This window comes from Enhydra lutris, unplaced genomic scaffold (assembly GCF_002288905.1).
Source record: "Enhydra lutris kenyoni isolate GAN:26980312 unplaced genomic scaffold, ASM228890v2 scaffoldscaffold6, whole genome shotgun sequence".
NCBI lineage: Eukaryota > Metazoa > Chordata > Mammalia > Carnivora > Mustelidae > Enhydra > Enhydra lutris.
In genome coordinates this window covers 16,384,035-16,394,787 of record NW_019154090.1, presented here as the reverse complement: position 1 = coordinate 16,394,787, position 10,753 = coordinate 16,384,035, and the positions used below count along the sequence as shown (strand labels likewise).

The following is a 10,753-nucleotide window of genomic DNA, read 5'->3' as shown; positions in this document are numbered from 1 at the left end:
GTGTGTGCTTGGCACCTTCAAGGCATAGTGAGAAGCAAGTAGAAGGAGGAGTAAGGAATGCTGGGAGAAAGTTAGTGAGGCCATGAGTATGTAGGACCTGCCCTCACTGATGCTTGAAGATAACCATAAACCCAGCCCAACACACACATACGTACTCAAAGTGTTGGGGCTTGAAGGCTTGGGGCCCCCATTGCTGTTTATACAAATGTAATCACGTGTATATTAACACTGGCCTTTCTCACTTAACAACGTACCATGGGCATCTTTTTAAAGCTCATAGCATGAATTGGGGCAGGCAAACTTTTTCTTTGAAGACCCCGCTCGTATATCCTTGAGCCTCTGTGGGCAGACCGCGTCCATGGCCGTTGCTCAATCCTGCTCTCGTCCACTCCAGAGCAGTCACAGACCACAGGTGAGGGGGTGGGTATGGCTGTATTCCAACAGAACTGAACTTACAAAATGCGTGGCAGGCCAGGAAACCACCTAAGGTGGTGGCTTCCAAACCCTGACATACAGCTTCCGTGTTCTATTCCCAAGGCCAAGAGTAGTGCCTGGCACATCGTAGGCACACAAAAAATATTTGTTAAATGAATAAATTTAATGTTTTTTTAAGCGGTTACAGAGTATTCCATTGCTAGAATACCATCCTAGGGCCTGAGGTTTTACAAATTAATCCTCTTATCAAGAAGATTTCCAGGAGTTAAGGTGTTTGGGTCAAAGCCTCATTTGCTTTCAGCTTGTCGGTGGCTCACTGCCTCCTTGAATCCCTTTGTTCTCTTGGCTTCTGTGACACTATACTCTGGTTTCTTTCCCTACCTCTCTTCCCAGTTTCTTTTCTTATATTGAAGTTTCCAGAGTCTTCCTGGCAGGTAGAATAAAGCCCCCCACCAAAGAGGTCTACATCCTCCTCCCCAGAATGCAAGATGTTACCTTACATGGCCAAAGGGACTTTGCAGAAGTGAGCGGCTCAGTTGGTTAAGCGGCTGCCTTCAGCTCAGGTCATGATCCCGGGGTCCTGGGATGAGTCGCTCATCAGGCTCCATGCTTGGTAGGGAGCCTGCTTCTCCCTCTGTCTGCTGCTCTCCCAGCTTGTGCTCTCTTTCTCTGTCTCTCGGTGACAAATGGATACACAAAATCTTAGGAAAAAAAAAAAAAGAAGAAGAAGGGATTAGGTCAAGGATGTTGAGATGGAGAGTGTATCCTGGATTATCCAGGTGGGCCCAATGTAATCATGGGAGTGGGGTGGGAGTAGGGTCTCCTAAAAGGAAGGCAGGAAGCTCAGCATCAGGAGATTTGACAATGGAAGCAGGGGCCAGGGTCAGAGTAACTGGATGCAAGAAGGTCTCAACCAAAATTCATGGCTTTGGAGATGGAGGAAGGGGCCACAAGCCAAAGAATCCAGTCTCTAAAAGCTGGAAAATGCAAAGGAACATATCCCCCTCCTGGAGCCTCCAGAAGGAATACAGCCCTGCTGAAACCTGTTTTAACCCAGTGAACCATTTTGGACTCCCGACCTCCCAAACTGTAAGCTAATAAATCTGTGTTGCTTTAAACCACGGAGTTGGTGGTAATTTTTAGAGCCGCCATTCGCTTTATATATAGGAATTAATACAGTTCCCCAGAGTGTAGTTCTGAATTTTCTTCTGCTCTCCATCTAAATGTACTCTTTTGGGGTTTCCATCCAGTTCGTGACTAACTCACAGATTTATATCTCTGGGCCACTGTGTGCATTTTTTTTTCCCACTTGACACTAATAGATTTTATTTGTTTATAGGTTCTTTTTTTTTTTTTAAGATTTTATGTATTTATTTGACAGAGAGAGAGATCACAAGTAGATGGAGAGGCAGGCAGAGAGAAAGAGAGAGAGAGGGAAGCAGGCTCCCCGCTGAGCAGAGAGCCCGATGCGGGACTCGATCCCAGGACCCTGAGATCATGACCCGAGCCGAAGGCAGCGGCTTAACCCACTGAGCCACCCAGGCGCCCCTGTTTATAGGTTCTTAATGCATGTTTTACTGGGCATGTGCTTTGATGCTGTTGGCCCAAACTCATGTACTCAGAAAAGAAAAAAAAAAAAAAACTGCACATTCACAGTTAATCATAAGTGGATGATTACATTTCCTTGTCATATTGCTCAGATGACAGCAGATATTTAAATAGTTCAGTATATCCCATTGCCTTGAGTGATGAAACCTTGTTATCCTGCCACTTCTGGTGAAAATTCTGGTTAATCCTTGAACACTTAGAACGCAAAAGAAGCCCATTCTCAGTGCCATACATGCCCTCACTGTCACAAGCCATACCTCAGGGGGCAATTCTGTGTCTCAGCAGACATTTGTCAACATGTCAAGACACTTTCGTTGATCCCCAACATTGGCAACATTTAATCCAATACTGCATTTGGAAAGTACCTTTAATCTCATCCCTTCTGAGGTTCTTTCAATCATCTACTTCCCATCTCTTTCAAACTATGTCCCTGGGGTGCCTGGGTGGCTCAGTGGTTAAAGCCTCTGCCTTTGGCTCAGGTCATGATCTCAGGGTCCCTGGGAGCGAGCCCCGCATCGGGCTCCCTGCTCTGCAGGGAGCCTGCTTCCCCCTCTCTCTCTCTGCCTGCCTCTATGCCTACTTGTGATCTTTGTCTGTCAAATAAATAAATAAAATAAAAAACTATGCCTGTGACAATTTCCATTTCTGAATTCCATTTCTGCAGCAACTCCTGCTACATTTGCTCCACTCCAAGTAAACATACTTGAGTTGCCATGGTTCACCCCAAATCCACTCAGGATGACAGCTTCTGGGATGCTAACATTTTCAGACATCATACAGCAAAACCTACCAGAATCCAGCTTACACACACTTCAAATCAGATGGCATTGGGATTGAAAACCACAATGTGGGCTCTAAACTGTCCAATCTGGGAAATTATGGATTCAAAGTTATTAACACTCTCTCTATGACAGATTTCAGCAATTTTCTCCACAATTTTAGAATCAGCAATAGACTGATTTTTATTTGCCGCAATTGTAGGTATCTAAAGAAATGGAACTCCTGTGCTGTACATCTATGATTTCTCCTTTGAGTTGTTCTTCCAAAATATCAACAGAGGTTAGTTAGATCATTAAGACTCCACAGAATGCTGAGGACCCAACATTCCCTTTAATGATGATATTTGAGACTGTGTCTTCGTCTGTAGCTGGTGCGTTAGGAGGTTTTTTTGGTAAGAGTAGCCATTGTGGGGCACCTGGCTGGCTCAGTCCATGGAGTGTGTGGCTCTTGATCTCAGGGTGATGAGTTTGAGCCCCACGTTGGGTACAGAGATTATTTATTAAAAAAAAAGGAGGGGGGTTGTCATTGAGCTCTGGGGAAAGAGAGGTGAGAGGAAGCAGAGGATGACACCGCTGCATCTTTCTCTTTAGACAAATGAACTGCAAAGAGAGGCAGCAACACCCCATTTCCTGTACATAGCCTTTAGTAAAGATATTATTACCCCATTACCTTCCCAAAAGGAATGTTCAGTACAACCAACACTGTATCAGTGCTTTTCTTAATTCACCTCTCGCCCATAATGAATTTTAACAAGTTTTTAAATATTGACAATTTGATGAGTGTGAAAATGTCTCATCGTTGAATTCTCTTTTCCCTAATTAATATAGCCCACGAATTTTTAAAGATCTAAGTTGTATTTTATTTACCTAACTTTAACCACAGGCTGTTCAGCCTTTACCACTAGATGCCAGTATTAACACTTCTCCCCCGTCCCTGCAACCAGCTTGCGTCTAGACCGCCAAAAGTCCCCTGAAGGGCAAAATCGCCCTCTTTCAACCAGCTGAAGAATATTGAGGTTGGACCACTCAAAAAGAGCTGGAGTATTCGGAGATACTTGGACAGCAAGTGGTATCTCACTGATACGGTTTCCTCTCTTGGCTTCTGTGACCCTGTGCTCTCCGGGTGTTCCCCGTCTCTCTGCTCCCTCATTCCCAGTCTGTTCTGCTGTAGTCAAGTTTCAAGAGTACACCAGGGCCTTCTGCTCTCCACTGAAACTTACTTCTTCAGGGTTTTCATATAGTTCTCCAGCTTTAAAAGGTATCTCTATTAATTTCTGCCACATTTAGAAAAGGTGCCTTCCAACCTGTTGGGGGAAGAGGGCGCTGGGACACCGGGGACAGCGCACCTCTGCAAGAGGGCTGTCAGGTCTCGCTCGACTTTCTTGGGCCAGGGGCTCCCTTTGCGAGCACCCACCGCGAGCGTGGAATGACCAGGTACACAGCAATCTACAGTTGACTCCAGCTGCCGGAGCTTCCAGAAAGGCCCACGGAGGGAGAGGGGGATGTGCCGCGAGGCGGTCAAGGCTGACGATGGCTGAAAGAGAGACCACCAAGGACAGAGACCAGTAGGGCTGGGCGTTCACAACGCGATCCCGACCGGGCCACAGCGACTTCGGAGCTCAAGCCGGGGAAGCGGTGAAATGAGCTAATCGTCTGTGCCCCGCGCGCCAGTTCCCCGCCAAGCTGACCGTGAGCGCACCAGCGGCAGAAACGAGCAGCCTCGCTTTCAGGAGCCAATCAGAGACCACGGAGGCTTATTATGACAACCTCGAGAACCAATGAAAAACCGGAATCCTCCCGGCCGGCCTCCCGAGCGCCTGTCCCGGGAGAGTCACCGAGAGGAAGTTTAGTAGAAAGTACAAATTAGAAGACAAGTCTGTTGCTCGACAACGGGACACTGCGTTTACAAAGATGCGTGCAGAAAACAGTGTGAGCGAACAGAACCTCACCTCACGGAAACCTCGCGGACGGGGACCTGTCAGTCACCCCCCCAAGCCCAGGGCTCGAGCGCGGGAGGGTACGTGCTGCGCGCTGACGTCACGCGCCGGCCCCGCCCCCCAGCCCGCCCGCCCTTATAGCGTAACCCTGGCGCGCGCGCACCATTGTGTGGCTGGACTCGGCCGCCGCTGCGGTGTGAGGCGCGTGTACAGGCTCTCGCTGTCCCCGCACCCGCACCGCGGCTTTTGCCTTGCGGTCCGTTGTTCGATAGCCAGCCTTCGGGGCCCCTGCCCGCCACGGACATGCCGCGCGTCTACATAGGACGCCTTAGCTACAACGTCCGGGAGAAGGACATCCAGCGCTTTTTCAGTGGCTATGGCCGCCTCCTCGAAATAGACCTCAAAAATGGGTGAGTCCTCCCGCGTCCTCCCGCAACGCCCCGGGTCTGGCAGCGGCGGGGCCCTGCTGGACGGAAGAGGGCCAAGGCCGCGGCGCCGCGTGGCAGGGCCTCCAAGATGGCGGCGGCGCGGGGCCGCGGGGCCGCGCACGGGGAGTGGGAGCGCGCGCGTGCGCGTCCCCGGCCTAACGACGCCTGCTGGTTCCCGGCCCTCGCGCCGCCCCCAGGTACGGCTTCGTGGAGTTCGAGGACTCCCGCGACGCCGACGACGCCGTTTACGAGCTGAACGGCAAAGAGCTCTGCGGCGAGCGCGTGATCGTGGAGCACGCTCGGGGCCCGCGCCGCGATCGCGACGGCTACAGCTACGGAAGCCGCAGTGAGTCCCACCCCCGCGCGCTCCGCGTCCTTGGGGCCCTGGGGGCGGGGCTTAGGGTGGGCGCAGGCTTAGGGTGGGCGGGGTGGGGCCTCCCAGCCCGGGCAGGCGCGGTGGCAGGGGTCCATTGATTACAGCGTCTCCGGGCTTTGCTGCCTTCGCGCCTGCCCGGGACAGCCACGGGACGCCGGAGCGCGGGGACTGGGTTGTGGGTTTTGCTTAGCCAGGGTTGGGGTGTTTGGGGGGGGGTTAAATTTTCTTATTTTTGGCTATTTGCTAAGTTGGGAGGGGGGTGGTTTGGGCCCCTGTCAGCACTGTCGTGGGCTCTGCCCACGGAGGAGGTGAGGGATGGCTGTATTTGTTATATTTCCCTTGCTTACCTGACAGTGCTTTAGCTAGAAATGGGAATGTGTTAGTGTAGAAGTTTGAGGGCAGGCTGGGTGGGGGTGGGGGGTGGGGACGGGGTCAGGGGAAGGGTATTAAGTTTAGATTTCAGATTTAATTAAATTGGCGGGGGCCAAAGAAAATGCTATTTTGAAGAAATGTGGTATAGTACCACAAAGTAGATTTAAATGAGCTTTATGCTATATTCGAACTAGTTGGGGCATGTTATTGGGAGGAGGTGGGAGGGGTTTGGTTATGTTAAATGTTTGATGTTGAAATTGTTGCATGTTGAATTCAAACTTTTTAACAAGTCCTTGATGTTTCAATTTGAAAGTGACCAATGGGGCTGAGGCTGTGTCCACTGAGGCTAAGATGACTGCCTTTCCTGATTGGCCTTGGCTTTTCCATACATTGTGTGACCCTTGCCCTATGACCCTTTGGCTGACCTTACCGGAAGCCATGACGACAGCAGCCTTTTGCCATTAGACGCAGGGTGATGGTGAGGATTCCAAGGGTTAGACAAAACTGGTTAATCTGAACTAGGTGACTGTTACCTTGCGTGTTTTGTGGCCAAACCACCACCAAAAACCTCACACTGTGATGTAAGTACTTAGTGTAACTAGTAAACATTTTTGTAAAATGTAGAAATGCATGTAATCAGTTAAGTTTTATATTTTACAATGTTCTGTAAAATAAAACTTAGCGAGGTAAATTGAATAAAGGAGCAGTCACTCTCTAACAGATTGTAGGAGAAGTTTAGTTGGATTTAGTCTATTTGACTTGCCCTTAATTTAATTTATGGCAAATCACAACTGTATCGAAGGTTTAGCAATATAATAGCAAAGTCCTACTCCAGTATATAAAAGTTGATATGTTTGTACTAACTTTCAAGAAAACATGCATTCCTATCATTACAAAGCATCTAATTATTCTCTTCATGTGATAAAGGTGGTGGAGGTGGATACAGCAGTCGGAGAACCTCTGGCAGAGACAAATACGGACCACCTGTTCGTACAGAATTCAGGCTTATTGTAGAAAACCTTTCTAGTCGTTGCAGTTGGCAAGATTTAAAGGTATGTGCTATAATTTGAGATAAAAATAATATGACTAATGTTGAAAAGGTAGGCTTTTATTTCATTTTACTTCTGAGAATTGAGTACGGTACGTAGATCTTTTTCTTTACGTTTCTAGGTTTGACCAGTCTTGTTGCTTTCTTAGGATTTCATGAGACAAGCAGGTGAAGTAACCTATGCGGATGCTCACAAAGAACGCACAAATGAAGGCGTGATTGAGTTCCGTTCCTACTCTGACATGAAGCGTGCTCTGGATAAACTGGATGGTACAGAAATAAATGGCAGGAATATTAGGCTCATTGAGGATAAACCACGAACAAGCCATAGGCGATCTTACTCTGGAAGCAGATCAAGGTAATTTGTTGAAAGATGGGGGAAAGGAAAGGAAACAGTACTTGCCAAGAGCAGAGGAAGATCAAATGGCAGTACTTGAATTGGAACTTAATTGAAACAAGTTCAGTATTTGGTGTCCTTTTTACTGCGCATCATTGGGTTCTTTCCAGGATGCTTTCGGGCGGATTTAGCTTGTAGTAAACTATTACGTTTTGTTTGCGTATTATTTTTTGTAAACGACAAAAGTTCGTTTTGAGATGTATTGAGATTAAAGATTTTTATTGTTTCTGGTTATAGGTCACGGTCTAGAAGAAGGTCACGAAGTAGGAGTCGCAGGAGCAGCCGCAGTAGATCTCGAAGTATCTCAAAAAGCCGCTCCCGGTAAATAATCTGTTAAGTTTTTTATTCTGATTGTTACTGTGCTTGTGTGTTCTGGCAAGGTACTGAAAAGAAAATCGACTCTTCTTGTCCAGATCCAGGTCTCGGAGCAAAGGTCGATCACGTTCTCGATCAAAAGGCAGGAAATCTAGATCAAAAAGCAAATCAAAGCCCAAGTCTGATCGGGGCTCCCGTTCGCGCTCTCGAAGCAGATCTAAGGAGTATGAGAAATCTCGAAGCAGGTCTCGTTCTCGATCTCGTTCCCCCAAAGAAAATGGAAAAGGTGATATAAAGTCAAAATCTAGATCAAGAAGCCAGTCTCGTTCAAATTCACCCCTACCTGCCCCACCCTCAAAGGCACGGTCCGTGTCCCCTCCACCAAAAAGAGCCTCAAGATCCCGCTCTAGATCTCATTCAAAGTCAAGATCACGATCCAGATCGAGTTCCAGAGATTAACCTAGAACTCTGTATTCTTTGCACACTATTATGGAACACTTTCCTACTTGCTTAGGCAGTTCCTCTTCCATGTTTGTACTTGGCCTCTTCTGCAAGAGGAATCTCCTGAAAATGGGGCACACAGAAATTTAATTTGTGGCCAAATTTGATGAAAAAAAAAAATGAGGTTCTAAAGAAATGGTGGCATGAAGTCAAAGACCCTCTCCCTTCTTTGTAGAATTAAGATAACTTTGATTTTATAGCTTTTGAGCTAAAATAACTTTTGTAAAGATTAAGCTCATTTAGATTTTTTTTTTAAGTATTTCAGCAGGATCTGCTGCAGGGATTTTGTTGTTTTGTTTGCTTTTAAATTAACCGTTTCAAGCTTTGAATACCTAAGGCTTTAGAGGGAGATCCCGATTTTCAATTATGTTGGCTTTTTATAAAGCTTGAGTTATGTAAGATTTCAATAAAAATTTGCTACCAAGTTGATTGCCTTACTGAATAGGTCACTTAAATTCCTTTAAATATTGATAATTTGTTCTTTGTGAAACTGTAAATTACATAAGTGTAAAAGAAGGCAAGTCTCAGACCAGCAATAAATTATTCCATTTGGATAACATTTGTGCTGTTAATCAAATTTGCCAAAGTCTATCTGCCCCTTTGAGTTAAGTTAAAAATAAAAGGTATTTTGTAGTCCGTTACATGATTTTGCCTAAATTAGTAGGTTTTAAATAATGAAACTTTTTAAACTTAAGTTTGCTCAAACTCTTGGAAGAAGTAGTTCTTAACACTTGGGATCCCATTTAGCCTAGTAATTCTACTTTCTGGAAGTGGTCAGTGTAATTAGTGTTTTGTTAGAGTATGGTTCTGTGGTCTTCAATGTTTGTTATATAAAAATGGAAGTAGCCTTTCTTTGATTGGAAATTTAGTTTATTCTTGTTCAAAGTGGGAAAGCAAATACTGCATTTTCTGCTGGAAGATCATTACATTTAACAGGCACTTAACAGGTTGCTTGGTAAAATCAGTTGCTTATTAAAGTAAAATTCTACCCAACAGTCAGTCCTCCTTGTAGTTGATGAGGTTATGTAATAATGGGTTAGATCATCCCTGTAACTTTACGACATATGGTTGGCTTGAAAAGGATTTGCGTAGATAAACCCTAACCTTTCTGTACTTTATTATGAAGTGTAATATGCTATGGAAGCCAAATTATACTGCAAATTTGTAGGAGGTACTGGGTAACCAGTTAGTCCCTGTATCTGTAGACCTAATTAGTTGAAATTGCAGTTTGAGAAATGAATTACCTTAGATCTTTTTGTTCAGGTACTTTTCAATGAAATTAAAGCACTCATTAACCTTGGTTTGGAACTGAGATGTAGGTTATTTGACTCAGCTTTTGTATCTTCTAGGAACTGTCACTGTAGGATCAAGGGCTGGGTTGTACTATATGATAGGGCATGATGGTATGGTGCTCATCGTGCCGCAGGTATGACTAGAAAGCATGATAATCTAGAGTTGGTTTATAGGTTCAAATAATCCAGAAGGCATACCTGATAAAATGAGGCTACTTTAAAAAAAAGGAGTCAAAGATTTTAGGCATCAGAATCAGAGTAGCAGGGAGTACTTGATAATGAGTAAAAAGACTTGTTTTTGAGAAATTTCTGGGCTTCCTTTTACAAAATCTTAGAGCCTACTCTTAGGAATATAGTGCCCCAAAAGATTAATGCTTCTTCCATAACCTTATTTTCTTTACTTTCATACTTCCTAAAATTTAGATATTCATATGAAATGGGTTTTTTTTTCCAGTATAAACTTCAGGATTTCAGAGAAGACACTGGTGTCTACAGTCGTAGTTCATTATTTTGCCTACTTGAAAGAACAGAAATTACAAACAACTCTTACATGAAGAGGCACATCTCCAGCTGCCTTTCAAAATTTGGTTTAAGAATTGGCTTTGACCAAAGGTCTCTTGTTTTCAGGGAAAAAACAAAAGCTTTTAAAACCACAGCCTTTTAAAAAGGAAGGGGGGGAAATAGCACAATGTGAAATTTGACTTTGTAAAGTCATCCTTCAACTGGGCTTTCTTGTATTAGTGTAACATCACATGGTAATAGGTTTTGTGTACATTGTTAGCTGCCCCCAAAGTGGGTAATTGGAAGGTAAATGCCTATACCCATAAGTTTTCTGGTAACAGTAAAGACCAACTTAGTGAAAACCTAGTCCTAGTCCATACCTGTGGACCTGTACATCATTGGATATGCTAAAGCCCTAGAACACTGACCCACTTAAGAGCAGAGTTCACTGAAATGTTTAGTTCTTGCTGACTTATAAGTAGAATCTGAGCGTCTGCAATATGCCATGTGTACATCTGTGGCTGGATAGAGTATTAAACAGAGAGCAAAAACAGAAATGAGCAACATGAGGATTCCCCTTTCTTTTACCTGATAATGTTGTTTGATACGCCATAGTGCCTTTAAGGCCAGTTTGAGTCCTACCAGTTCCTGTGATGACGTTCCAGTCCTGTGTTGTTACTACCTTCATCTTGGTATTTTCTTTTTCCCACTTTGTTAACCCACTTTATGCTTTATCTCCTCAATAAAATGCTTACTGAGGGAAA

The 10,753-nt window shown here is 45.1% G+C and overlaps 1 protein-coding gene across 4 annotated transcripts; it reads left to right on the top strand.

Moving 5' to 3' along the window:
- Positions 1-4,919: 4,919 nt before the first annotated feature.
- Positions 4,920-10,753, top strand: LOC111141664 (serine and arginine rich splicing factor 6). 4 transcript variants are annotated; one of them, XR_002640216.1, is made up of 7 exons: positions 4,922-5,169; positions 5,385-5,533; positions 6,249-6,516; positions 6,863-6,987; positions 7,133-7,341; positions 7,618-7,701; positions 7,794-10,753. XR_002640216.1 is itself a non-coding variant. In XM_022494400.1 (6 exons), the coding sequence occupies exons 1-6, from the start codon at positions 5,063-5,065 to the stop codon at positions 8,152-8,154; spliced, it is 1,035 nt and encodes a 344-aa protein (XP_022350108.1). In that variant the 5' UTR covers positions 4,923-5,062; the 3' UTR covers positions 8,155-10,753. The 4 variants fall into 4 exon arrangements, 2 of the variants coding, with proteins under 2 accessions (XP_022350109.1, XP_022350108.1); XR_002640215.1 differs by having other exon boundaries at positions 4,920-5,169; positions 6,249-6,987; XM_022494400.1 differs by lacking the exon at positions 6,249-6,516 and having other exon boundaries at positions 4,923-5,169.